This window comes from Vicia villosa, linkage group LG5 (assembly GCF_029867415.1).
Source record: "Vicia villosa cultivar HV-30 ecotype Madison, WI linkage group LG5, Vvil1.0, whole genome shotgun sequence".
NCBI lineage: Eukaryota > Viridiplantae > Streptophyta > Magnoliopsida > Fabales > Fabaceae > Vicia > Vicia villosa.
Window position 1 is genome coordinate 1,500,619 of NC_081184.1, and position 27,573 is coordinate 1,528,191.

Genomic DNA, 27,573 nt, shown 5'->3' on the forward strand with positions numbered 1-27,573 from the left:
TAGTTGATAACTGCAGTTATATTTCCACCGATAATAGTTGTTGATTTTTAACTAAACCCATTTATCAATTTCCAAAAAAGAAATAGATAAAAAATTTAAGTTTCAATTTTCAACAAAACCCATTTATAACCTTTTTTTCTCTCTTTCTCTCCCTCTCCAATTTAATGGATGATCTAAGAGTTAGAGTTATCAAAATAGAATATTCTCACAAAAAATCTCTTTCCTCTCCTCTTGACTAAGTACACTCACGATGGCGTAACTGTCAATTCACCTTTTTATCACCTCAATGGGGGGAACCTCATCGATGTCGCACCCTTCCTCATAGCCAAACCCCTAAAATCAATATTGTATTTCCTCCTTCATTACCACATCGTCCTGAGAAAAAGAACCTAACTTTGTACAGTAAGAACGAACGTCCCTATTAAAGTGGATTTTAGACAAGTACTTAGGGTATAATCTCCGACAAAGGCAAGGAGAATCGAAAGGGAGATAGCAAAAAGCGAGATAGGTTGCGGGTGTGAGGGGATTTACTAGCAAGAAGCACCCCAAAAATGTTGGGTGAGAATATGGAGTAAGAAATAGTCTAGAAGGGGTGAATAGACAAAAAAAGGAATCAACCGAATTTTTCAGAATGAAATATCGGTGGTTTTTAGAGTATGCACGCTAAAGTGTTTAAAGCGAAATAGAGTGAATTGTACTTGATTGAATTTAAATCACGTAAGAACTTATACGATTTACAAATATCAGGAATGATATAATGATGATACATAATGTATGTTGTTGATTCAATTATATATCTCACGAGATGTTTTTACACAATGATTCAAATTGCGAATTATATGCTCAATAAATTATTCTGATTTTAATAATTGATAAAGCTCCATTAGGTTCCAATTCTAACAAAACTTAATCTTAAGCAATAAATCGCTACCAATTGAATATGCGATAAACTATTCTAAGATTTATAAACCTTAACATGCAATACTACAAAATTTAAATGCAAAAGTAAAGAGAGAAAAAACATTGAGATTTATAGTGCTTCGAATCTATCGTTCTCACGTGAGTCTACACGCACAATTCAATGGTTTACCATCGTAACCTACTTATTTCCTTTATTTGAAAAATATTCAAAGAGTTCATTCAATCACTAGTCCACAATATTGCTATAGAAAATAAATCTTCTATCTAGATCTTAACTCGTATCTGGAAAACCTCCAAACTCTTATGTATAATCTTTACTCGATTGACGCTTCAAAAATATTCCAATATAATCAATTCTTATCCAAGCCTTCATGTTTAGCTGTCAACCCCTTGATACAACTGATTCCTTGAGGGATGAATTGTCTGAAGATGTAAAAAGAACTCTGCCTTATTTGTAGCCTCTCACACAATTACTACTAAGGCAATTCTGGAGAGAAGTCCTTTCTTATTTTCACCGGAATTTTTCGTCATCTGTGATAACGCCTAAATTTTGAAAACAACCCGAAAAGTTTTACCAATCTTCAAGAGCAGTTTGTTTCAAGACAATGTCTTCCTTAATCAACTACAAATATATCACATCAAGATCTAAAATCAAGAAAGGATTGAAGAAGAAAGAAATTTAAATGCAAGTTTCTTAAAATTTTCAAAAGTGAGAGAATATTGATTTCAAAGAAAATCACAAAAATGATTATGAAATTCACACATGAAAAGGGTTGACAAAGGGTTTTATTTGTGCTTGAGATAAAGCACAAACACGAGTAGTACAATTTGGTTATATTTGAATCAAGAGTAATGTATGGTTTGAGTCAAGTGAGCAAGTGATTGGAATAAAAAGAAATCATATTTTGACCCATTTTTCACTTGATTCAAATCAAGTACAAAGCATGATTCGAATCGAATCCTCGTTATTTGAATCCTGTACAAAGTGTGATTTGAATCAACTACAACATTCCCCTAATCAAATTGCAGAAATTGTTTGATTTGAATCATGTGAAAAGCGTGATTCAAATCAATTTGAGCCGATGTGACCAGAAAATTGATTGATTCGAATCAAATTGTTTGAAAAACTTTGGTTCACCCCTGTTGGGTTTGATTTGAATCATAGGTTGTGTGTAATTTGATTGATTCAAATCAAACACATATAAAAATCAATATTTCATGTGTTTCAAAAGCTCTTTGAGGTTTTTCTTTGCACCTAACTCGAATAAAAAAACACATATAATTTTTATTCCACTGATTCCTGCAATTAATTAAAAGCATCTTGATCAAGTTCTAACACAACCATTGTTTTATGCATGCTAAAATGAGTAAAGAATTGATTTCAACTTGATTCAAAAGATGTGCAATGATAAGGATCGATGGCTCAGTAAACAGTAATAAACAAAAGCAACAAGATAAACAACAAAATAAATGTATTGGGATTCTCCCCTAAATTTGTTAGGGACATGAAACAATCTCTCCTTAGGAGTATGCATCTTCAAAAAGTCTCCCCAGTCCAGAGTAAAGGGGTCAGACCAAGGATTGACCCGATGGAAGCTAATCAGTCCATGATTATGGAAATGGTCATCATAGGCGCGTCTTTATCAAGGAATAATCCAAGGGAAGGTTTACAAGATTTATGCTCGACACATAGCTTAAATACCCTCATGAACGCCCAGGACTTCGAATGAAATTGGGAAGGAGAAACTTTTAAATTTTTAGGATGGCTACCTCAAACTCAGAAAGGGGGCAACCACAACCTTATTATTGTGATCAAACACTAATAGAGTGGGATCACACAGTTGTCAAAGGAACTGCATATCCTCTTTTCTGGCTCCACTGGAATAGCTAACCATTCCAAGGGATCACTGACCACAATTCCAACCACATCTATAGCAATCTCAGTGCTCAAAACCATTGAAGTGCCCGCTATTTTTTTTCCTTTTATTATTTTTGTTATTTTATTTTATTCGGTGCATGTATCACTTGTTGTATGGTTAAATTTGAAATAATGGCGAGGATCCTGTAGATGATCCCTATGACATTTATGGTGAATGGGTGTTGAGATGACCACCTGATTTAAATCATATGGCCTATATTTGTTGGTTTTGTTAATTTGATTGTGGCCATCTAATCTTCATCAAGTTGTCCTAATTGTCCAAGACATTTTCCTTTTTTGTTTTTGTTTTTCTGCTTATTGGGTTTAAGATTGTGGATTTTCAGTTTTTCACTTTGTAACACCTCATTTTCTACTTGTACCCTCTTTCTTTTTTATTTTTGTTAATTATTTTAGCTATTTAATTAATTTGTTTAAATTGATTAATTTCTTTTATGATTAACATGAATAAATAAAAACTCCGTTTTTATTTTCCAAAAAATTCAAACTTTTTTCTCAATAAAACTTGATGAAAAAGGACGAATGGATGTACATCCATCTTGTCCTCGAATTGTTGGACTCAAGATGTACATCTTGTTTAAGTTCGATTACCCGTCTTCCGCTTAATAAATATGAATCCAAACTCGAATGACAAGGGGTGAATGTGAATGGATGGACATCTATCTTACCCTCGAATAATCGGATGCAAGATGTACATCTTGTTTATGGTTGATTATTCCTCTCCCACCAAATATATTTTATTTAAAATTCAGATGAAAATGAGTGAAGGGATGTACATCCATCTTATCCTCGAACACTCGGATGCAAAATGTGCATCTTGTGTAGGGTCGAGTATTCGTTATACACCTACGAACAACTTCAACTCATCAAACTTACTTTTTCTACCTTAACACGATGAAAACCTTTTCACAATGATGCTTTATCCATTTCGTGCGAAGCACATATTAACACTTCATTCCTCCCATATGTTAGTAGTAGCAAGTAACGTTCTCCGCTCGAATGCAATTAAAACATAATCCGTCAGAATCCAGAGAATCTTATTCTTCACCTCCGTTCTTCTATTCGAAAAACTTTTTTGTTTTTTAAACATTATTCATCTCCTCAATTTCCTTCCTTCCTCCATCTCTATCTTGTTTATCAAATAAATTATTCATATTTGTTTGTAGGAGAAGATTCAATTTATATAACTTTTATTTTTTAAATTTGAATAAAAGAATATCGTAAAAGAAAAAGAAAACTACGGTACTATTAACACGAGAGGCGCGTGCAGTCGCTGGTTTAACAGGCTTTCCTAACTAACTGCAAAAGCATTCTCTTCTCTCTTTCTTTCTCCTTTTCCGCGAACGAATCACTATTCATCTCTCTCTCTCTTCGATTCCACTCTAACCCACACGAGTGAGTCTTCTTCCATGGAACCCTAATCCCTCTGTTTTATTATTATTATTATTATTCTACTTTCTTCTGTTTCTCACTCACGATTCATCGCAATTATTATTATTATTATTTTGATTTTAAATTTTTTAAATTATTGCATTTGTTTTGATTTTGATTCTCAAAACTCGTTACGTTCAATCCTGATGCATTTGATTTCGATGAATCTGTTACCGTTCTCGATCTGTGTTTCGTTTTCTGTTTAAGTTTGGATTGCATTGCATTGCGTGATTTGTTCTTCGATTCAAACGTTTTATTTTATTTTATTTTTGTTTATTTATATCATGTTTAATGTATAGTCTTCTGATCGGGTGTTAACAGATATTGTTAGATTTGACTTTTTATGGAGTTGGTTATACTGTGATTGGAAGTTCGTTGGATACCTTTGTAGCACGGATACCTCTGAAACAAGTCTCTGACCGAGTCAGAAAGTGACACCGACACTTCTGATTTGATTAAGTTTAATTTATTATTATTATTATTTAAAATTATTGCTAGTGTCGACGTGTCAGGTCGGACAAAGATATATGTGTCGGTTTCCGAAACTGATATTGATATTTATGATTATGTTTAATTTATTTATTTTTTTAAATTATTATTGGTGTCAATGTGTCGGTGTCGTGATTGCGGCGTTCGTGCTTCATAGTGTATTTAAATGAATTGAATGAACTCAAACACACATTTGAAGTCTATTTAATGTATTATCAAACTAACATTGATTTTGTGATTCAAGAGGCTATTTCCCTCACTGATTTGATGTGATTGACAGTGCGTAGTGTTTTTGTGACTCAGTGATGGTTTTTTTTGCGTGTTATGTGATCGCAGTTTGAGATGGGGATATATCTGAGTGCTCCAAAAACTGAGAAGGCCTCTGAAGATGGTGAGAATGACATGCTTCGCTTCGGTTTGTCTTCGATGCAAGGCTGGCGTGCTTCTATGGAAGATGCTGTAACTATTCTTTTCTTTTGGTTCATTTATTGTTGTTTACTTGTTTTGGGTATTGCTTTAAACTGTGATTCGTTTTGTATTTAATGATGTGCTATGTCTGTGTGATGCTGTTAAACACACGTGCAGTTATTTGCTTGCACGTGTGGGAAGTTATTTTAGAAAAGTAAAGTTGGTTTATTAGAGGTACTATTTGCCGGCGGCTTGTGAGGAAGCTCACAGTGTTTTAAATAGCAGTTCCGCAGCGTTGCAGAATTTGAAAAAAAACCACAATAGGCCATTTAGTATAAAATGTTGTCAAATACAACGCTACAGGCTGGTAGAATCGTTGCGTAGCTGAATTGGAGGAAATCACTATTTCCGTGATCTGCAATTGACAACAATGGAAAACCTAAACTTGATTGACATATGTCAACGCAATAACTGTTTAAAAAATATACTGAATCATTTTGTTATTTGCACAAATGACTACAAATATTGTACATGGAGCTCTATCTTTATCTTCGGTATTAAGAAACTTATAGATTGCTGTTTCATCATTAATATACTACAACGAGGTGCGTAGAGGTATCATTATGTGCGCATTAATAAAACTTATTTCGGTCATATATTGTTGCGAATTAACAAATATAAATGGTAAAGTTTCAACTTAGAAGAGGGCGAATTGTCCTCTTCTAGTGATTGGCTTGTATATGATGCAGATTCTTTATGTTTGGTCCATCTTGATTCTCTTGTACTTTAGTAGTCCACTATTATATCAAAATTTATTCGATACTGAGTTTTAATTCTTCTTAATGACTTGCCAGCATGCAGCTCATCCGTATTTGGACGAGTCTACGTCTTACTTTGGTGTTTATGATGGCCATGGAGGTTGGTATCCTGCCTTTATGTTTTCATAGTATCGTTTTTTCCCATCCATGCTCATTTTCAAAAACAGCAAAGAGATGATTTTTTTTCTTTCATGTCATTTAAATTTATTATTTTGGACTGGAATCTTATCATTGGAATTGCACCTGTAAACCGTTAATAAGCAGTTTTATTTCATTGCTCAGAAAGCTGGGTGGCTTAAGTGTTTGATATTGTCTCTAGCTTGTTGTTGAAATCAACTTTTCATATCAACTTATTTAAAAGATCTCAACCAACTTCTTTATAAGCACCTAATAAACTTATAAGAGATTTTCTATACGCTTGGTATTAAATACATATCTCAATAAATTTGCTCTCATAAGTTATAAACTGATCTAAACAAAACTGTACTAGTACATCTATTTTGTTAGATTGATTTAGAATGGGATAGAAATGCCTTCTCGATCTTCTTCACATATAGAATGATTTTTTATCCCATTAAATTTTTGCTTGCAATATCTGATTTCTGTTCTTCTGGCCTTGTTAAAGGAAAATGGGTAAAATATTATCCTTTTTGGTCTGTGTACTTTAGCTGTATTTTGCATCTATACTATTGGCCCGTTCAAGACTTGGTATTGATTCCAATTTGCCGGAGGACTTCGAATTTGAAATTTCAAAAAACTTATACCATTTCAAAATATAGTTATGGAGCTGCCTTATATATAGCATATTTAACATCTAGTTCTATAATTCTCAATATGGCTTCACTGATTTGCAGGTAAAGCTGTTTCAAAATTCTGTGCCAAGTTTCTACACCAGCAGGTGCTTAGGCATGAAGCTTACTTAGCTGGAGATATAGCCACATCTTTACAGAAATCTTTCCTCAGGTAATTTTGTTTCTTTTCCTTTTTAGTTTTTATTAATCTTACTGGATGCCCGTGAAGGCCAGGGGACGAGATAATAGGGTTGATGTCCATCTCTAGAAATTAGTCAGGCCTAGCCCCAAACCTGTGGTACGGCATGCCAAACTATGGCACCAAATGTTTTACCTTATGTGTCTATTTGTGTCCAAGAAGACCTCTGTCTCTTAAGATACAAATTATCCGGAAACTAAGAAGTTGTAGGCAGCAACAAATAGTTTGAAAACACTTTTCCTTCTCCTCTCTATATCCCCATTTTCCTGAGTTAGAACTAATCCTTTTATATCTTCATTTTGGGGTATCCTATTTTCTCTCAAAACTAAATGTTGAAATAATAATAAAAAACATTAATAAGGAAGGGGTTTAAGATTGACACGTATTGATACATTTGAGGAGTTTTAGACTTGTTAAAAATATGGAAGTCTTACCACCAGAGCTGAGTCTTTTTTCTGGACTATATACCTTTTTTTACTTATATATTTTTACCTTCATGGTTAATATCATTTGTGCATTTGGAGCTTTAAAGATCTGACCGATAATGGAGAATTGGAGTTTAGACATTCTGTCCATATTGTGCCCTTTTTATGTGTATATTTTTCTTCATATTCATGCAGAATGGATGAGATGATGCGTGGCCAAAGAGGGTGGAGAGAATTAGCAGTCTTGGGAGATAAAATGGAAAAGTTGTCTGGTATGCTAGAGGGGTTTATATGGTCTCCCAGGAGTAGTGAAGCCAATGAGCGTGCCGACGAGTGGGCTTTTGAGGAGGTAACTAACAACTGAGGAGTACAGTTTGTTCTTGCACCACCAATGATTTTTCTTACTTACTATATTGTTCTTGATGCATGTAATTTAAGCCTATAGTCACTACTCACTATACTTGTTATCTATAGACTATTGATGTTTTTTTTAAACGGTTATTTATTGGTGTTGATATGAGTTGTATGCATAATTTCCTTTACTAGAATTGCTTACAAACTAAACGGTATTTTTCAGTAGCTACTATCTAAAACCCTTTGTTTTTACTTTGCTGGTGTCTGTTGGTATTTCGATCACGGTTCTCAAACTCGAGACTCAATCTAAACTCATTAGAGTTTATCAAATAAAAAATGATTTAAAAAAATGTGTTTCAGAGATGCTTATTTTAGACCCCGAATATCAGACCTATTTCCAGGAGTATTCTTGATTTAGAAATGGCAATCATGTTGTACCAAAGACCATCACCTCCAGTTTCACAAATCCAATATTGCAAGTTCAGAATTGGTGGCCAAAGGTGTGTACAAACTAATGGCTGACGATGAAGTAAACTAGGAAGTCTGGCCTAGTTTGTACTACTAGTTTATCTGAATTTATGCAAAAACAACTTTTCAAGCAATTAAACTCAATTTTCTTACCTAGAATTATGAACTCATAGGATTCTACTAAGTTAACTCGTAAGGTTGACCTCCACGGCTATCCTCTTGTAGCGTGTTGAGTTATTGATTACAGATTGCTCCCTAGCATTGTACTAGTAAATGATCATATTAATATTGTGCTCTATAACATGTCATTTCCTTTGGTGATTATAATGGCACTGGTTTCCAGTTTATATTTTATTTAACTTGATATTATTTTGCCTCATATCAACTAACAACAATAATGTGCATGCTTTAAATGATTACTTTTATGATTCCATCCATTTTCTTCCTGTCAAATTATGATTCTTGATTTCTTTTAACGGAAATAAACTTCATAGCCTTTAATACTTATAACCAATTGTGTTTTTGTTTTATTTAGCTGTGAAAATTGTAAGGTTAAGATCTCATCGCTGTTTCATGTGTTTTCTGAAGTGTCTACATTCCTGGCACTTGTTTATTATGATAGACTCGTGCCCGAATGAATGTAAACCTTAAAAGTCAACTCTTAGAAGATGTTATGATTTATGCGGCAGTTTTACATAGTTCTTTATGATTAACTGATTACAAGTGCAAATTTTTAGATTTGATGTGAACCGGAGCATCTTTTCTTTGAATACCCTACTGTGTAAGGTTTTACTTTGAACTTAGAAAGTTTCATACTATGAATTAGGGACCCCATTCTGATTTCGGTGGGCCAAACTCTGGAAGCACAGCGTGTGTGGCTGTCATTCGAGGAAACAAACTTGTTGTTGCAAATGCTGGTGATTCTAGATGTGTGTTATCAAGGAAAGGCCAGGTACTTCCATGTCCTTTTTCAGTTTCGATGTCTCTAATTTTAACATAGTAACATAATCAGATAACTGCCTAAAAATAATAAAATAGCATAGTAACATAACTAAATAAAGATATTTGCAGGATTTGTTTGCTCTCCTATTTTATGAAGTTATATTTGCAGGCACACAACTTGTCTAAGGATCACAAGCCTGACCTTGAACTTGAGAAAGACAGGATTCTGAAAGCTGGTGGTTTCATCCAAGTTGGACGAGTCAATGGAAGTTTGAACTTGGCTAGAGCAATTGGTAATTTTTTTTGGCTATATAATTCTTAAAAGCAAAGGAAAGTGTGTCTTGAGTTTGATGTTCTCCCGAAATATTTAAAATTGATGTCTTGAGATTTTTTATTTCATTCGCCAGTCGGAAGTGTGTTTGTGATGTAGTTTTCTTTCTATCACAGGTGATATGGAGTTCAAGCAGAACAAGTATTTGCCTGCTGAAAAGCAGGTTGTGACTGCAGATCCGGATGTAACTTCAGTAAGTATTGCTTTGTATATCATGCTATTTAAAGAAGAAAAGACTTGCCGCTTTTCTTGTCTCTGTTTTATTTGTGGTTATACTGAAAATTTTATTTCTTTGGACAATTTATTACTTTATTTCTTATATTATTTGTGCATAGTTTAAGGTTCTCATGCTCTTTTATAGAAGTTATTCTCTATTTTCTTTGCTCCAGTTTGAATTTATTTACTTATTTATATTATATATACTTTGCCACAGGTTGAGCTTTGTGATGATGATGAGTTTCTTGTGATAGCATGTGATGGGATATGGTAGGTTACTCAGATTTCCCCTAAAAACTGTATTGCTGTTACCAGCTGCATATAGATAGTAAATATTCCTTTTTTTATTCTGAATTCTCACTTTACTTATATTACTATGATATAATTTCCTATGTGTATAGGGATTGCATGTCCAGCCAACAACTTGTGGACTATATTCATGGCCAGTTAAAGGCAGTAAGTTTTCTATTGTTACCTTGGTTTACTTTACAGATAGAAATAACTTGAACGTAACATTCTCATGGCTGCAATTGCAAAATTTGGCTGAAACCATTAAATCATGACTATGCAGGAGGATAAACTTTCTGCTGTTTGTGAGAAAGTATTTGATAGGTGCTTGGCACCAACAGCTGGTGGTGAGGGATGTGATAACATGACCATGATCTTGATTCAGTTCAAAAATCCTTCCACTTCAGATGCTTCTGCCACAGACCAACCTCAGCCATCTGCTCAACCGGCTCTAAATCCTCCAGCTTCAGATGCATCTGCTCAACCGTCACCAAATCCTCCAGCTTCAGACGCATCTGCTCAACCATCCGAAGCTGACAGAAGTTAGAGAAAGTTGATCTGAAGCGAGAATTTCAGATTCGAGCAGATTTCCATCAATTTCTGACTGCATGTTGAAGGGTACTAGTTTATATCCAGATTCAGGACGTTAATCCTCTGTAGAGGATTGTAAATTTGTGACAAACTGCTAGTTCATGGGGGTTATTGAGTTTGTACATAAACATGGTGGGTACTTGAATATGAAGGGGTAAAAAACGTTCAACAAGAATATATACTGGCGTAGACATAGTACATGGATGTTTAAAATTACAGTTTCTTTTTGGAATCACACCAATGACAACATGATTGTCATCAGGAAGAGCGTTAAATACAGTCGAATTTTGGAGTCATGTTCATTATCCACATGATTTGTAGAAGTTTCTTAAGGATTCAGTTCAATGTTATGAAAATCACATGTGATTTCTTTTGTTTCTGCACACTAACGAACGACCCCTTTCAGTTTGTTGATGCACATGTGGTTATTTATTATCTATACGTGCTCGTTAACTTACTGTCTGGCTCTATTGAAAATCATAACTAATAAACCTGATAGAATCTGTAATTGTTACAATTTTTTCATGTTAATTGAGTCTATTAATTCTCTTCTTTTTAACAGAATGTTATCAGATAAGAACAGTCTGAAGAGACAGAAAATAGTAGGCCCATAAGCAAAGTGGGCCATCTGACATTTCTGTCTGTTGCTATACACAACAAAGATCTGCGATTTATTTACGTTATTAGCATTATAGGAGTGCCACGTTTCGAAACATCATGACATCTTATATAAGTCTGTCATGTTCTTATCCAATCTCTACCGTTTATGACTTGGCAAGATATTTTCTTACATGTGTGAAATCCACAATCTGAGAAAATTTTAAACCTTTCATTTACTAGTGTGGTATCAAAACTCAACACGTAGAAGTTGCCAACTTCACATTTCAAAAACTAATAAACTCGTGCGACGCGCATTTATTTCAGATGTTTATTTTTTTAGAAAAATATCTGATATCTGTGAAAAAATAATTGAATATATAGAAAAATGTCTGGTACCCATGAAAAAATAATAATTGAATGTATATAAAAATGTCTGATACCTGTGAAAAACATAATAACTGAATGCATAGAAAAAATTCGATACCTGTGAAAAAATAATAATTGAATGTTTAAAAAAATGTTTGATACCCGTAAAAAAATAATAATTGAATGTTTAAAAAATGGTCTGGTACCCGTGAAAGTCACATACAACCCCAAGTATTAGAGATGATGACCACAGACAGATTTTGCCTAAAATATTTTGAGTATTAATTTATAATTTAAAATTTCTAAGAAATAAATGTAATACATTATTTATATATATTTTTTAATATTTAACCATTGTCTATATTTAAATGAATGTGCATATCAATTACTAATAATATTAAGCACCAAAAACTTACAATTTTAGCTAACAATAATAAAAAATGCACAAGTTCATTAAACAAAATTCAAAATAATTAATTCTCATCAAATTTTTTAATGTTAGATTTCAAACCAAATTTAAAAGAGCAATATTTTTCAATTAATTTATTAGAATTTTTTTTTGAAAAATAATCTGAAAAAAGAAATATGTGAAAGAAATATAATACACTTAATATATTTTTGAAATAAAATAAATAGAGAAGAAAAGAATATTGATTTAGAGTGAATCTAAAATTTAAAAAGCTCTTAAAAATTAATTTAATTTTTAAATTTAATTCGTACTTAATTTTATTATCTAGAGCAATATTTTTTAATTATTTATTTGAAACATTAAATTTATAATATTTTATTCTAATTATTTTAAATAATTTTATTTTGTCTTCCTCAAAACTTTGTACTTTCCACCTCTATACTTCATTTCACCTCATCCTCTAAAATCAATAACAACTTTAACTAATTCTAAGGCACATAATAATTATTTATTGGTCATTATTCAAATTTATTGATTAGCATTAGTTAAAGTTAAACTAAACTGAAACAAATATATAAGATACACCCTTTTCAAATAATAATGCTAGACTCATCTAAATGCCACCACATGTATGGTTGGTACATTATTAATAAAATATTTTTTGTTTGTGAACACTTTTGTTTAATTATATTAATATTATATGCTTTAGCACATTTTATTTGAAAAGTTACTCTTCTAAAGTTTAGTCTTCATGTGGATCTTGTCAATGAAAAAAAGAAAAACTTCCTTGAGTATTATATGTGTGCTTATTTGAGAATATAAAAAAGACAATGAATTTAGTTAAACTAAACTGAAACAAATATATAAGATACACCCTTCTCCTCATCGTTTAAAGAAGGAACAGACAAAATTCGTATGAACAGTTTGTGACTCGTCTTCGACGGATCATGATCACAAAATGAACCATAGATGCATCATCCTTCAAGATTTTTCATGTCTCAACCTAGAAGACTTTGGAAAAAGTATAAAGTACTTTGTTTACAACAACTCTTACAGGGATGAAAATCAAATTAAATCTCGATTACAAGTGATTAACTTTTGTGAGAAAGAATAATGAATAAAGATCACTTGATTCTAAGTGTTTGTTCTTTTCCAATTTCGGTAGTAGAATATGCATGTTTGTGTTTTGCATTTAAGGTTGTCCTTTATATAGGACTTCAGATTCTGAATTTCTATGTGTATTGTCTTGGCCAATAGTTTGGCCGTTAGGAAATGAGCTATTGAAATTTCACTATTTGTATGTGATCATTATTCATTCATTCCTTATATTGATCATTATCCTTTTGTTCCTTATAGTAACACATACGTCATGACATGGCCATTTGAGAACATTCTCGAAGGGTGACACAGCACACCGTGTCTTTATAAATGAACAACATGTGATCAGTTCTTCATTAAGGCATAAAAGATTGTTTTTGATGTGTATAGAAGATTAAGTCTGTCAGAGTAGAAATGATCATTCTTGTCTTGAGAAGTAGATGGTAACATTAACTTTGCATAAATTGTCAACCTTATTTACTTGAGAATAAATGATCATTCACTTTCTTATATGGGTAGATGATTATTTATTTTGACTTAGTACAAATGATCATATTAGTCAATCATTTTTGTCAATCATGTTAGTTATTCATTTTAGTTTACATTTCCGATACGATGGAGATAGGCTGACCTGCAAAGTTTGCACTACAACGTTTAAGTCAATATGTGAGAAATAAAAGTGAATTGAAATTGAATTTGAAAATTGAGTACCTAAATTGACACATTTTTATATAATGGAAAGGAAATAACAAACTTGGTATGTTGTTAGGAGTGGATTGCAGAGATCCATTGAATAGACTTGGAGTTTAGACCATTTATACTTATTTGCTGGGTAGTTCGTGTGTGCTGAGAAGGTTATGGAAAGATTATGCATCCTTTCGAACGATCGGTCAAGAATTCATATGGTCGGCTCATAACATTTAGCGCTTGTGATGAGGTGTGAGAAACGGTCATTCGTCAAATCAACTTGGACGTTTAAGATAGACTCGCAGAAAAAATTGCATGTTTCGTAGGAAAATATGAGCTAACTATTATGTGTAAGTATTGTCTTTCATCATTATTGGACTTTCGCACTTTTGGGCCTTATGGAGAGTCTTGAACAAAACATTTCATCAATTTTCAATATGAGAAAAAAACTAATATTGTTTAATTTTTTAAATTTAAAATATTTTTTATTTAAAACTGAAAGATTAGTTCTGAATAAGATAAAATAAACATATAGTATATAATTAAACCAACTACTCACTATAGTCATGCTGGCAATCTATATCATATTCCGTCAAATTCAAAATAATTTATTCAACAACCTAATTGTTACATATTTAAAAAAAATTAAATAGAAAATTTACTTTATACTAAATATTATTATTATTATACATTAATATATTCACTTCTAAAATAGATAAAAAATAAAAAATATTAAATTGAAAATAGTGTAAATTATATTAATTAGATAATATAATTAAATTAAAGAGTTAATACTACTTTACCCCCTGCCATATAAGCGAGATTCGGTTTACCCCCCTCTAAAAAAAAAATTTATTGGACAAACCTTGCAAAATAAAGATTCCATCAAATTTGACCCTGATCAATTTTTTTGACCAAGATTCTTAGAATCTTGCCTACGTGGCATTTTTGGGAGTGCTGACTGTACAGCACATAAGCAATGTGGCACAGTCAGCATTGCCACGTGGAATTTATTTTTTTTTTATTTTTTTATTTAAAAAAATTTATTAATTTTTTTAAAAATTTGTTTAAAATTTGTTTAAAATTTTTTTTGTTGATTTTTTAATTTTTTTTTAAAATTTATTATATTATTTTTTTTACGTTTTTAAAATTTATTTTATTATTATTTTAAATTTATTTTTATTATATATAAATTCGCAGGTATTTTTAAACTCCGTAGGTAAATTCGCAGGTAAATCCACAAGTATTTTTAAAGGTAAATCCCCAGGTATTGTTAAATTTGTAGGTAAATTCGCAGATATTGTCAAATCCGTAGGTGAATCTGCATGTATTGTCAAATTCGCAGGTAAATTCGCATGTATTTTTAAAGGTAAATCCGTAGGTAAATCCGCAAGTAAATCCGTATGGAAATCCGCAGGTATTGTCAAATTCGTAGGTAAATCCGCAGGTATTTTTAAATTCGTAGGTAAATCCGCAGGTATTGTCAAATTCGTAGGTAAATCCGCAGGTAAATTCGACAGTATTGTCAAATCCGTAGGTGAATCCGCAGGTATTGTCAAATCCGCGGGTATTGTCGAATCCGTAGGTGAATCCGCAGGCACTCTCAAATATTTTTTAAAAACGTAAAAAAAAAGTTAATTTTTTTTAAAAAATATATTATTTTTTAAAAAAAAAAATATATTATTTTTTTAAAAAAAAATATTAAATTTTTTTAAAAAAATTCAATAAAAAATTAAAAAAAAATTAAAATAAAATAAAATAAAATTTAAAAATTAAAAAAAAATTAAATTCCACGTGGCAGTGCTGACTGTACCACATTGCTTATGTGCTGTACAGTCAGCACTCCCAAAAATGCCACGTAGGCAAGATTCTAAGAATCTTGGTCAAAAAAATTGATCAGGGTCAAATTTGATGGAATATTTATTTTGCAAGGTTTGTCCAATAATTTTTTCTAGAGGGGGTAAATCGAATCTCGCTTATATGGCAGGGGTAAAGTAGTATTAACCCTATATTAAATTAACTAATATTAAAAATAACAACAATGATTGATTTAAACTTTTTCATCACATCAATCAATTATATTAAATCTGTATATGTATTGTTTATTTACTCATCCGGCAACGTTGAATCCTCCACCCTACAACCTTTATTTAATTTAATAACAACATAAAAAGAGTCAATGCTTATTTTTATACTATTAATTAACCATTAATTTGTCTTGTTATTAAATTTTTTAAAATAAAATAATAATTTAATTAAAGAGATTAATTAAATACATCATTGTTGTGATTCATTGACGTTCTAAAATATAGATGCATCATTTATTTTCTCAAAATATACATGATAAATTTGATAAAATCAAATTATTAAAATTTCAACTTATAACAATAACACCACAATTTTATCAAATTTACCCTAAGTATAATCTTTTGCACTTATATCCAGTTTTTTCGCAATAATATATCCAAAACAAAACAAAAGACAAGTGTTACTCTTTCCACGTCATGTTTGCATCAATCTATGGATAAGAACCAATTTTAAACAATTAATTAACTACTTTTTCTTTTTTTTAGTAAATAAAAATATTCTTTTTCTATAAATACTCTATTCCTTTGATCCTATAGCATATCCTTTGATTTCATCTATTCTATTTTCTTCTTCTTCAAACCTTTTTTAAAATATTCAAAAATAAAAAAAGAAAATCCAAACCCATTATTTAATACTGTTTGGAGTTTCAACAGATTCCCCATCAATATCAAAATCAACTTGCCGTGCCCATTGTTCCGTTCTCAAAACAATATCTTCCTTCCTCAATAAAACCACATCAAAGTTTGCTTCTTTTCATCAAAACCGTTTCTGGGTCATTGTTTTTTTGTGTTGGAAACCTTAAAGTTTGGTCCTTTTTAACAAAAACTCTTCTGGGTCATTGTTAATTTGTGTCTTATATTTCAAAGTTTGATTTTTTTAAGGAGATCTTTTCTGGGTCATTAAGATTTGTGTTGGGTTTTTTTTTGGGTTTTTTCTTGTGATTTTAAGAATGGCTGCTGCTACTGTTGTTGGTGTTATTGGTGGTAATGGATCTTCTGTTTCATGGATGCAATTTGGAAGAAAGGGAAAGAAACAAAATAAGATGAACAGAGTTAGGGTTTGTTGTTCTTCTTCATCTTCTGTGACGGATTCTTATAAAATGTTGAGGATTCAACCAGGTGCTTCTGAATCTGAAGTTAGAAAGGCTTTTAGACAACTTGCTTTGCAGGTTAGATTCTCTCTATCTTATGTTTTTTCCCCAAATTTTAGGGTTTTGTTTGAGTGATTTGTCTAGATTTATGTATTTTTAATTTGATTGGGTTTTTAGGGTTTTTTCCCCTAATTTTTTTTTTTTATAAAAATATTGAATTTTTGGGTTTTGATTTGTGTTTCAGTATCATCCAGATGTTTGCAAAGGAAAAGATTGTGGTGTGCAGTTTCATCAAATCAATGAGGCTTATGATGTGAGTTATTAATATCATCCTATAAACCTTTACATATGATTTTTCTTAATTAGTGAATTTAATTAATTAGTATAAGTATAATTATTTCTCTAATTAAGATTTGATTGTTGGTGAATTCAGGTTGTGATGGCAAAATTGAGAGAACCAAAAAAGGCAAAAAAAGCAACCTTAGATGACGAGTCATTTAGAGGAATGAATGATTCAGATTGGGAATATTGGGAGGAATGGATGGGTTGGGAAGGAGCATGGATTTCTCATATTAATCCTTACATTTGATAGTTTATGTTATGTAAATTATTAATTATCCTTTAATTAATATGTTTATGTGCATTATTATTATTAGGTAAAATGGGTCTAATCTAGACCTACTACTTGTCCCCATCCGAAAGTGGTTGGTGCTTTGTATATAGTCCATGTTGATGTCAAGTTTTTCTCTACATAATTGAAGTTGAGGAGAATATTTGGCTTGTTATTATTGTTAAAAACAAATAAAAACTATTTCACAAACAATGTATTCTTATGTTTTTTTTTATTTTTATGTTATAATATCAAACTTGAACTGATTATCTTGATTCTTGAGGCTTCACTAATAGTGAATTGCCATTCTTGCACATAAAGATTATTGTTCCAATTGTGAATCAATCACTTAAATTGATTGATCATTTCCTTTGAAATTTTTTTAAGCATAATAATATATTAATGATCTATAGGTGAAGCACACTTGTTGAATTGATAAAGGAAAGGAATGGTGTAAAGAAAGTGAAAAAGAAAAAAAAACAAATGAGGGAAAGAATAAAAAGTCATTTTAAAAGAGTATTATTTGTTTATTTTTTGGCTCTCTTTGGTAAGACATGTTTTCGAGCTTATAGCTTATGTCTCATGTCTTATAAGCTCATATGATAATTTAGACCCGTTTGATAACGGTCTTTTCATCACGAGCTTATAGCTTATTTTACTAGCTTATAGCTTATTTTCCAGACGCTATTTCAAATAGCGTTTTAGCTTATGTCTTATAGCTTATTACTTTTTCTTCCTTTTTTAATCCTTATAATTTATTTTAATTTAAAATAAAATAATTATGTATTAAATATTTTATGTCATTTTACATTTATAAGCTAATTGAACCGCTAATTTTACCAAACATTTCAATGAGCTTATAAGCTATCAGTTTCAACCATCCGCTATAAGCTATAAGTCATCAGCCATCAATCATAAGATATAAGCTATCAGCTAGCTTATCAGTCAACCGCTATTTTTACCAAACAGACCCTTTTTAAAATAGTACTATTTTATTAGTATTTGGTAGAAGAGAAAATGACAATTATTTCTATTATCAAATGAGAATCGGAGGGGTTATTGATTGTTTTGATTGTTAGATTATAGAATCAATGAAAACGGATTAAAATCGGTCAAAATTAATACAAACTAAAAACTTGAGAATCAACGGATTAATATTATGTTTAAAGTTTAATTGAAACATTTTTTTTTAAACTTATTTGAAACAATTTTTTTAAAAATTAAATTATAATACAAACTAAAAACTTGAGAATCAACGGATTAATATTATGTTTAAAGTTTAATTGAAACATTTTTTTTTAAACTTATTTGAAACAATTTTTTTAAAAATTAAATTATTAAACATTGCAGTTATTTTGTTATTAGATTTGATTAAAACTTATTTATATTTTGTATTATGATTATATTTAGATTTAAATTTAAAAATAACATGATATTTTAAAAATTTAAAATTTTGTAGATGCGATTTTTAAGAGATAAAGATTCGATTTAACCGATTTAATAACTATTAATTTTGTAATAAATATATATTAACTGAAATAAATTATTTGATTTAATTTAATTTATTTATGCAATTTGACGAGTGATTAAGTAATTCGAACAATAAGTCAATTATTCAATATTTTCATGGTTTCATTATCAATCCAATTTTTTAAATATTGGGGGTTGTGTAGAAAATATCAGGACAAAAGTATATTCAATAAAATTGTTTTAATATTATAAAATTGAGAAAAAAATTATGAAATGTATATAAAATTATAAAATATGGTATTACGATTATAAATATAAATATAGAAAATAGACATTAGAGTCGAAAAATTAATAAAATATCAATAAGAAATAAAACCAAAAAAGAACAAAAAATTGAATTAAAAAAAAAAACCACAGGTTCTCATATTCCTATATCCAAATGGAAAATGGTAATGAGATTGCTTAATGTCATTATCAGTTGATGTGATTGCTTAAATTTATTATTATGACCCCTATTGCTTCAATAATATTAAAGTGTCTCCTCCAATGGTGAAGCTATCTCTTGATCGGGGACAATGATTGATGTGCCCTTTGAAATTTTTGTTACTCCATAATTTTATAAGTTTGTGAAGTCTAATCATAATAATTTAAGTAGACCAAACCTTATCTTTTTAAATTTTTTTCCATCACAGCAAATTTCATTAGATAATTAGAATAAACTTGGTAACGAAACTAGTTAAGTGTTAGAATATTCCATCCACAATTTATAACCAACATGTAACTAGAGACACAAAAGCTAATAGAACTTTACCAAGCGAACATCTTAAGCTTAAAAACCAGATCAATTTCCTCGAACCATGGTTATGACCAAGGAAAAAAAGTTTCATAAGGTCAAACACTTATAAGGCTTTTAAACAAGCATCACAGAACAATTTGGTAAAGTTCGAAATTCCGTATAACTTGAAACGGTCTAGTTTAGTTCGGATTTGGTTCGATAACTTTAGTTCGATTTGGTTCTGAATAAATTAAAACGATCTGATTCAGTTTGGATGACCATTTACGGTGGTTCGATTTTATGACAGAACCTTCGATTTTATGACAGAACCGTACCATGAACAACCCTAAATGTGAATGAGGAAAATGTTAACAACCCTATTATAGGATCCAAACAGACAAATCAAATCTAAAATTTTATTATATAGAGAAAATTTGCGATATCAAATTATCGAACAATGTAGTTTTTTTAATTATATAATTCTGATTTATTTAGCAATGAAATACAACGATTAGAGCAAAATCGGACATCCATCCCAATGACAAAACTAGAGAGAAAAAGACATCCAATAAATATATCTAATGGCTTTGAAATCTAGAGTTACAGGAAACTGTAATCTTCAACAGAATGCTAATCGAGATTATTTGGCAGATGCAACGGGGCTGGATGAGAGTCTTTGGCTCCTTGCTTTATCAGCTTTTTCCAAGTAATCTTGATGAGACTGATGTTTTGATCCTGCAAAGAAATAGAAGCTTAACAGATGAGAAGTGTTTATTTGGATACCTGTTTGAAAACTCAAAATTACGGTCAATTTGTTCTTTAGAGGTTCGGATATTTTGTTTCAAAACTCATTGTCTACAAATCTAGGTTTAATAGAACACAAACTAGAATTGCAGAACACCAACTTAAATAGACAAAAAATAGGATCAAATAATGATAGAACACAAAAATACAACAATGCAGCTGTACAGAGAGTATTCAAAAAATAACATTATTAGTAACATTAGGTTACTGTCGAAAAAGTTATAACAAGTAGTAACATTAGGTTGAAAATTTTAAACCAAATTTTACATCAAACTTTCTTTTAGAGTACATTCAAAAAATAAATCAGCATATTTCAAACTCAGATTTAACCATATCAGTTTAACAAAACCGTGATAGATGCTTGCCCAAACAAACATGAAGGAAAGTGAAAATATTTAAAAATGTTTAAATACAAAACCTTGTAGAATGATCTGTGTGAAAGAAATCAATTCAAAATAAAAATCGCTGATGGTATTGCTGTGATTAGGAGACCCTCCTGACAATTGTTTTCTCAAGGAATAGAACTTGATTAAAATCCTATAGTGTGCTTTCTTTTTACAGACAAATTTTTTTCGCAACCAAAAAAAAGGTGAGAGAGGAGGTAATAATATGAAATACAATTTTTTAACTTGGGATGTTTTACTCTGTGTCCTATCTTATTTTTCCTTACAACTGGTATTAGTGTGGGTTTGCGAATTTGAAATAGAATGATTTTGATTTTGCAAAGTTGGTTTTAGTTAAGAAACGTTAATGATAAAATCCAATTTATAGTAAATTTAATATGGAATTCACAATTCAGTGCACAAGACATGTAGCACCGATAAAGAAGGTTGATCAAATGAAGGAAACTTGAATAGTTAGAGGTAGAAAGAGTCCAAGTAAAACTTCAACAAATTATAGGATAAACCACCAAGAGATTTAATGTTAAGTAGTTTATCCTTAAATTTCGTGTGTGTTCGGTATCACGCGAGTTTGCAAAATCACGGTGGCTCTCTGTAGCTTTTGCAAAATCAAGGTGACTCACCGCAATTTCAGCAAACCCATTGTTATACCAAACATGCATAAAACATGACAATATGTTTGAGACAGAAAGAAACCAAATAAAACAATAGAAAAAACTGGTAAGAGAGAATTAGAGACAAGTAGTTTATCCTTGAACTTTGTGCATAATTGGTATCACAGTGAATTTATAAAATTGGTGTGATTTCAACAAACCCATAGTGATACCAAACATGCATACAACAAAACAATAAACAATAGGACCATCCGATAAGAGGATTTAGCGATAAGCAGCTTATCCTTGAACTTAGTCTATGTTTGGTTTCACGTTTGAGGCATCTAGAATTGATTCTTGACGTCTAGAATTGATTTTGACGTGTTTGGTTGATCTCAAGCAGAACTGATTCTACTTGAAGCTAGGATTTGTAGCTTTTGACCAAACGTGATTTCTATACTGGAATTTATTGTTCAACTCACTTTTGCAAAAATTTCTCCAAACATAAATCACTTTACCTTTAATTCATTTTTATTCAGACTCAATTTTACATAATCAATTCCCTCAAAATCAATTTTTTTCCACCGCAGAACCAAACACACGCTTAATGCGTGTTTGGTATCACGAAGGGTTTGCAAAATCGCAGTGGCTCAGTGTTATTTCAGCAAACTCACTGTGACACCAAACATTCATATAAACTGTAAAGTTGTTTTCAATTTTTCACAAAGTATCTTGGAGAGATTATTGAAATAGGATCTATTTGAATTAGCTTAATTGAGCTTATCTACTAGCATAAAATAAACACTAGAGAAACTGTTTGGAAGAGCTTATGAGAACAGCTCATAACATATCCATAAACTCTTTTCAACTTATTTCTGTAAGCTATCCAAAATAGCTTATAGTATCAAAATTCAAAACAATTCGATTTGATTTTATCTTTCCTTACTAAATAGGTTATCAATAAGCACCTATATGATAAGTGATTCTGCTATAAGCACTTATTTAATTTATTTAAACAAACATGGCCATAAGCTGATAACAACAAATAGATATACCCTAAGAAAAACAAAACAACCAATTTGAAATTGAAATAAAAGAAAAATTGAGAATAGTAAAGTTGAAATGAAGGAACCTCTATTCATGAGAAACCATGGTACAGAAAAGACGGCGGTGATGAGAACTAAACCGGCGAAAACGTGCTTCTTTTCACCGCTGTAGAGAGCGTGATTCAGTTTTGACCTAAATCCTCCTCCACCGACTTTACCACTATCGATCTTCGTCTTGCCGTTGGCTTCGTTGCTCATTTTTTCTGATTTCAATGTTTCTTCAGCCGCTCCCAAATTAAACAAACCCTAACATTTTGTTGTTATAATTCAAGTTTCATTATTTTTTTGGTACTCTTTTTTTTCTTTTTTAATTTCTAATTAACTTTAAAAAAAAAATTATTCCCTAAATTTATTTTTAAAAGAAATTTATAATACGTAAGTAGTATATATTTAACGGACTCCTTCCATACCACTCACACATATAGAATTCTCTCAATCTCTTGGGTCATTTCAATTTTGAATGAGTTTCATTTATCGTTTTACAGAAACATGTAAAACTCAAATATTGTGGAAGAAAATCCGTTTTTGCGGTACAAATCTTTGCTATTAACGTAGGGAAATGATTCAACTAGGTCGTGTATATATTGATGAGTAGGACAAATGAGAATGTTGAACTTTTTTATAAAGGGTCTATAAGGGACGATGTCGAGGCAATAGATGTAATAGCTCGTTCATAGCAGTTTTCTAGTCGCCCATTTTCTAGATCGAGCACCTGTTTATTAGATATTTCACCTTCCAATGGGATAAGTCGTTAAAGGTATGAAAGGAGTCAAATGAGAGTTAATCACACTCTCTAAAATAGTAGTGGATTAATTGTCCACTCTCAAATTCTCTTAGTAGTGATTATTATTTTCAATGGGGCCTAGGATTTAGATGCAACATAACTATAAATACCTCAACCCTAAAATTGAGGAGAACAATCATACATTTACCTAAAAATTACATACACAGAGCTTTACACCCCTTACGTGAGCTAGCCTTCAACCCTACACTCATCATTTCTCATCATTGATTTTACCGTCTTCCCACGAAGATGTTTAAGCAAAGCTCCAAGATCATTGTAAATATCATCGCCAGGTATTTCATCAGCGGGGAGAATCCTTTTCCTACCGAAGAAAGTACACCATATGGGTTTTTACAACAAACATTGTACCTGCTGGCGTTGGCAGAACCCCATGGAGAGAACGAAAAATCTAAAAATATCTCCTTCTTGAATGAAGTTGTTGATGATGTTCTTCCCACAAACAATGACTCTATGGTCATCACGGTTAGATTTTTTTTTTAAAATAGCAAAATCATCACGGTTCAATATTTTTTTTTGAAACAGCAAAATCATCCCAATTCAATATGATAACTAGAATTAATATGGACACACATACAATCCTTTCAATAACCATAATTTTGCCATTGAAAACAGGTGCTCTATCATACGTTCCTTTAGGTTGGGAAGCCATAATCTAATAAGCAAATTTGAAGCGCAAAACAACCAGTGCTCATGGTACCACTTGTTAGATGATAGACTATGTGTATGTGCCCCGATTTCAAACGAAATTGAGATAATGAAAATTAACCTTTGTAAAAGGTGTTTTAAAGAGAAAAAGTAGTAATCCAACTCTCCAGACCATATATTTGATGTTGATCATAGCTTCTTCTCTTCCCTTGATCTCGAGCTTGATCAAGTAACCAAATACTTCCAATTTGAATCCTCCGATTACAAATTGTGACCCTTTGAAAAAACCCCGTTCTTCAAAGCTTTCATTCAGCTGAATCTCAATTGCAAACTATTGTGACCCAAGATTACCAAAATGATCCTCCAGTCATTGTTACTCCTTTGACAAAAATGTCTTTATTCAAAACTTTCACTCGGCTGAATCCAATTTGCAAAATCTTGTGAAAACCCTTAAGTCAGTCATTGATTTTGGAGGAAAACCCCAACTGGATTTATCTTGAAACCCCTAAAGAATTTCCAATCCAGCTGATTACAACAAACCTAATTGGACCTTATTAAACTATTTCTTGATCACACAATATTATGTGTAGTTGTTGTATGTATACAATGAGAGAGGATGAATATGAAGAAAAATACTTTGTATATTTATGGTTTTAATCACTTAGAAATGATGTATGAATATCTTTGTATATGTGTGTGAAAGAAGTAACAGAAAAAAAAAAATCAAATTTGAAGATTTACAAGTTTGAAAAAATTCAAGTCAGAATGTATTGACTCACAGGACTTGGGAGTCGACCCATAAAATCCGGGAGTATCGACCTATAGAACCTGGGAGTCGACTCCAAAAAGGCAATGCCACTTGGTTTGAAAAAAACTTCAAAAGAAGCGGACCCATATAAACTCCGATTCGACCCATAAAAGTTAGGAGTCGACTCCTACTGAAAAAAAGTTTTGAAAAAACAATTGAGAGACGACCCATAGAAGCTGGGAGTCGACTCTTACTAAATAGGATTTATGAAAAGCGTTTGGGATTCGACTCCTATTGAACATACGTTTTTGAAAATAATTGGGAGTCGACCCATAGAAGCTAAGAGTCGACTCATAAACTTATGTTTCTCATTAAATCATAATTTTGACTTGTAAAAAATGTTTTAAACCCGATTTTAAGTGTCCTAAGATAAAAATGCATACCTAGACTTAGAGAGGTAAAATCCAATGTACAAAATATTATCTAATTTTGACATTATTCAAAACATCTAAGAGGATAGTTCACTCACAAAGTGAAATTTGGATTGTCATGTAATACAATTTAGTTCGATTTATAAAATACAAACTGCAAATCAAATTAAATCGTGTGACTTTGTTAAGAATTGACTCTTAATGATTTTCTATTGAGATTGTTCGATTTTAAACATCCTATTCCTACCTAAAACTGAAAATTATAATAGTATATGGATAAGTTTCTTTAATAGAGTAAATAATTATATTTTGTAATTAAAAATAAAGAGGCAGTGAAGCCATTCCCAAGAGGCATGTGGGTATGGATGGGATTAGTGGTGACACTCTGATCGAGCCAGCTAAGGAAACAGTCACTGTCTGCAAACTTTATAGGGCCCAATCAAATTATTTCCAGCGTGTCAAATCTAATGTTACCGTTGCTTCTCTCCAACCAAATCCAAAGTAACACTAGCACTAGTATAAGAAACAATACACAACCATATATCGCAATCAATGTTTCTCTTCTCATCCTAACATGGCTGCTTCTAGCTCTTCCTCATTCTTCATACTACTAACCTTCTTCTTCCTCCTTCTTCTCTTCACACTCTCTCCTCTTCCCGTTTCCGCCACCGACCACATCGTCGGTGCTAACCGTGGCTGGAACCCCGGCATCAACTACACTCTCTGGGCCAACAACCACACTTTCTATGTCGGCGACTTCATCTGTAAGTACCCATCACAGATCTTAACACACTTTCTATTTTCACACTTTTCTTCATATTTATTTATACTGAATCCACCGTTTACTTTTTATAATAGCATTTAGGTATCAGAAGAATCAGTACAATGTGTTTGAAGTGAACCAAACTGGTTACGACAACTGCACCCTAGACAGTGCTGTTGGAAATTGGTCCAGCGGGAAAGATTTCATATTACTGAATAAAACTATCAGATATTACTTCATTTGTGGTAATGGCCAATGCTTAAATGGAATGAAAGTCTCAGTTCTTGTTCATCCACTTCCTCCTCCTCCTACTTCATCTCAACACAATCATTCAACCTCAAAATCTGATGCTCCTATGGTTTTGGAAAGTTTGGGACTTAGGTCTATGATGCTGTCTTTTGTTGTTTTTATTATGTTTGGATTTGTTTTGGTATAACCAATTTACCACTTTGCAACATTGAGCTTTTGTTTTTATTTTTGTTTTTGTTGTTGCCAATTTCTAGTATTCTTAATTCATTGTTTTGTTTAATGAAAGTTACTAATTGTTTATACCACTATATTTGAAAGTGACATTGTAAACTTTACTTGCTAGTGAGTGGTAAATTGTTTTTTTTTTTTTTAATGTAGTATTGATTGCTTATTCAAATTTCAAGTTCATGATTGAATTGTGTTTCATGAGTTTTTTGTTAATTCAATTTATGCTTAGTATGTAAGGGTTTATAAGCTAGCATGTTAAGATAAGTGGTTGTTGGTATTATCCGAACTTTCTCCCCCTCACTCATCTTTTTCAAAATAAAATTCTCTGTGTTCACTTTTGTTGGAAGGCCTTGAAGCTTGTTGAATTGAAGTGAAATTTAGTGAGATTAGAAACAGGGGAAACTTAGAGTTTATTTGATAAGACAGATTTTTAAGCTTATAGTTTATGACTTATAGCTTATAAGCTCAAATGATAATTCAGACTAGTTTATAGCTTATTTTTTACACGCTATTTCAATAACTTTTATGTCATTTTACATTTATAAGTTAGTTGAACCGTTAATTTTACCAAACACTTTAATTAGTTTATCAGCTATCAATCTCAACCATCAACTATAAACTATAAGCTATCTGTTAACTTATCAGCCAACCGCTATTTTTACTATACAGTCCACGATAACAATTATTTCATTAATGTCTTAGACATAGGCTTTGGGATGTTAGATTTCAAAGAACAATGTCAGTTTGAAAAAAAAAAGATTTTTGTACTTGTTTATGAAAAATAATTAAATTTAGTTTTTGTGATATTCCTCTCTAGAGTGGGATCTAGTATTTTTTTTGTTGATGTTGTTCTTTTATTAAAAAACCAGTAAACATGTCAATCTAATTGACAACCGCATAACATAGAATTAAATATTTTATTAGTTTCATAATTATAGTTATTTTGAATTTAAGTTTTTCTAAATTTTTTATTTAAGAAATGGTTTCTATTAAATTTTT

At 31.2% G+C, this 27,573-nt stretch overlaps 4 protein-coding genes across 4 annotated transcripts; 3 read left to right on the plus strand and 1 right to left on the minus strand.

Moving 5' to 3' along the window:
• Positions 1-4,084: 4,084 nt before the first annotated feature.
• On the plus strand, positions 4,085-10,985 carry LOC131601104 (probable protein phosphatase 2C 60). The gene is made up of 11 exons (XM_058872845.1): positions 4,085-4,252; positions 5,114-5,236; positions 6,040-6,103; positions 6,858-6,966; positions 7,614-7,767; positions 9,067-9,192; positions 9,352-9,475; positions 9,630-9,706; positions 9,947-9,999; positions 10,131-10,185; positions 10,301-10,985. The coding sequence occupies exons 2-11, from the start codon at positions 5,120-5,122 to the stop codon at positions 10,562-10,564; spliced, it is 1,143 nt and encodes a 380-aa protein (XP_058728828.1). The 5' UTR covers positions 4,085-4,252; positions 5,114-5,119; the 3' UTR covers positions 10,565-10,985.
• A 5,405-nt stretch (positions 10,986-16,390) lies between these two features.
• LOC131601105 (chaperone protein dnaJ 8, chloroplastic) lies at positions 16,391-17,769 on the plus strand. Its single transcript, XM_058872846.1, has 3 exons — positions 16,391-17,024; positions 17,191-17,259; positions 17,380-17,769. The coding sequence occupies exons 1-3, from the start codon at positions 16,806-16,808 to the stop codon at positions 17,533-17,535; spliced, it is 444 nt and encodes a 147-aa protein (XP_058728829.1). The 5' UTR covers positions 16,391-16,805; the 3' UTR covers positions 17,536-17,769.
• A 2,428-nt stretch (positions 17,770-20,197) lies between these two features.
• On the minus strand, positions 20,198-22,967 carry LOC131601106 (uncharacterized). The gene is made up of 2 exons (XM_058872847.1): positions 22,732-22,967; positions 20,198-20,536 (listed from the first exon to the last, which is right to left on the minus strand). The coding sequence occupies exons 1-2, from the start codon at positions 22,901-22,903 to the stop codon at positions 20,442-20,444; spliced, it is 267 nt and encodes an 88-aa protein (XP_058728830.1). The 5' UTR covers positions 22,904-22,967; the 3' UTR covers positions 20,198-20,441.
• A 2,886-nt stretch (positions 22,968-25,853) lies between these two features.
• Positions 25,854-26,631, plus strand: LOC131606092 (early nodulin-like protein 19). Its single transcript, XM_058878372.1, has 2 exons — positions 25,854-26,098; positions 26,193-26,631. The coding sequence occupies exons 1-2, from the start codon at positions 25,909-25,911 to the stop codon at positions 26,531-26,533; spliced, it is 531 nt and encodes a 176-aa protein (XP_058734355.1). The 5' UTR covers positions 25,854-25,908; the 3' UTR covers positions 26,534-26,631.
• The last annotated feature ends 942 nt before the right edge of the window (positions 26,632-27,573 follow it).

Bases quoted from the DNA above. Each gene is read 5' to 3' on its own strand.
- LOC131601106 (XM_058872847.1), bottom strand. From the start codon at position 22,903: ATGAGCAACGAAGCCAACGGCAAGACGAAGATCGATAGTGGTAAAGTC. The intron at 20,537-22,731 runs GTTCCTTCATTT...ATTTCTTTGCAG, and splicing joins ATGGTTTCTCATGAATAGAG to GATCAAAACATCAGTCTCAT.
- LOC131601105 (XM_058872846.1), top strand. From the start codon at position 16,806: ATGGCTGCTGCTACTGTTGTTGGTGTTATTGGTGGTAATGGATCTTCT. The intron at 17,025-17,190 runs GTTAGATTCTCT...TTTGTGTTTCAG, and splicing joins TTAGACAACTTGCTTTGCAG to TATCATCCAGATGTTTGCAA. The intron at 17,260-17,379 runs GTGAGTTATTAA...TGGTGAATTCAG, and splicing joins AAATCAATGAGGCTTATGAT to GTTGTGATGGCAAAATTGAG.
- LOC131606092 (XM_058878372.1), top strand. From the start codon at position 25,909: ATGGCTGCTTCTAGCTCTTCCTCATTCTTCATACTACTAACCTTCTTC. The intron at 26,099-26,192 runs GTAAGTACCCAT...TTTTTATAATAG, and splicing joins CTATGTCGGCGACTTCATCT to CATTTAGGTATCAGAAGAAT.
- LOC131601104 (XM_058872845.1), top strand. From the start codon at position 5,120: ATGGGGATATATCTGAGTGCTCCAAAAACTGAGAAGGCCTCTGAAGAT. The intron at 7,768-9,066 runs GTAACTAACAAC...ACTATGAATTAG, and splicing joins ACGAGTGGGCTTTTGAGGAG to GGACCCCATTCTGATTTCGG. The intron at 10,186-10,300 runs GTAAGTTTTCTA...ATGACTATGCAG, and splicing joins TTCATGGCCAGTTAAAGGCA to GAGGATAAACTTTCTGCTGT.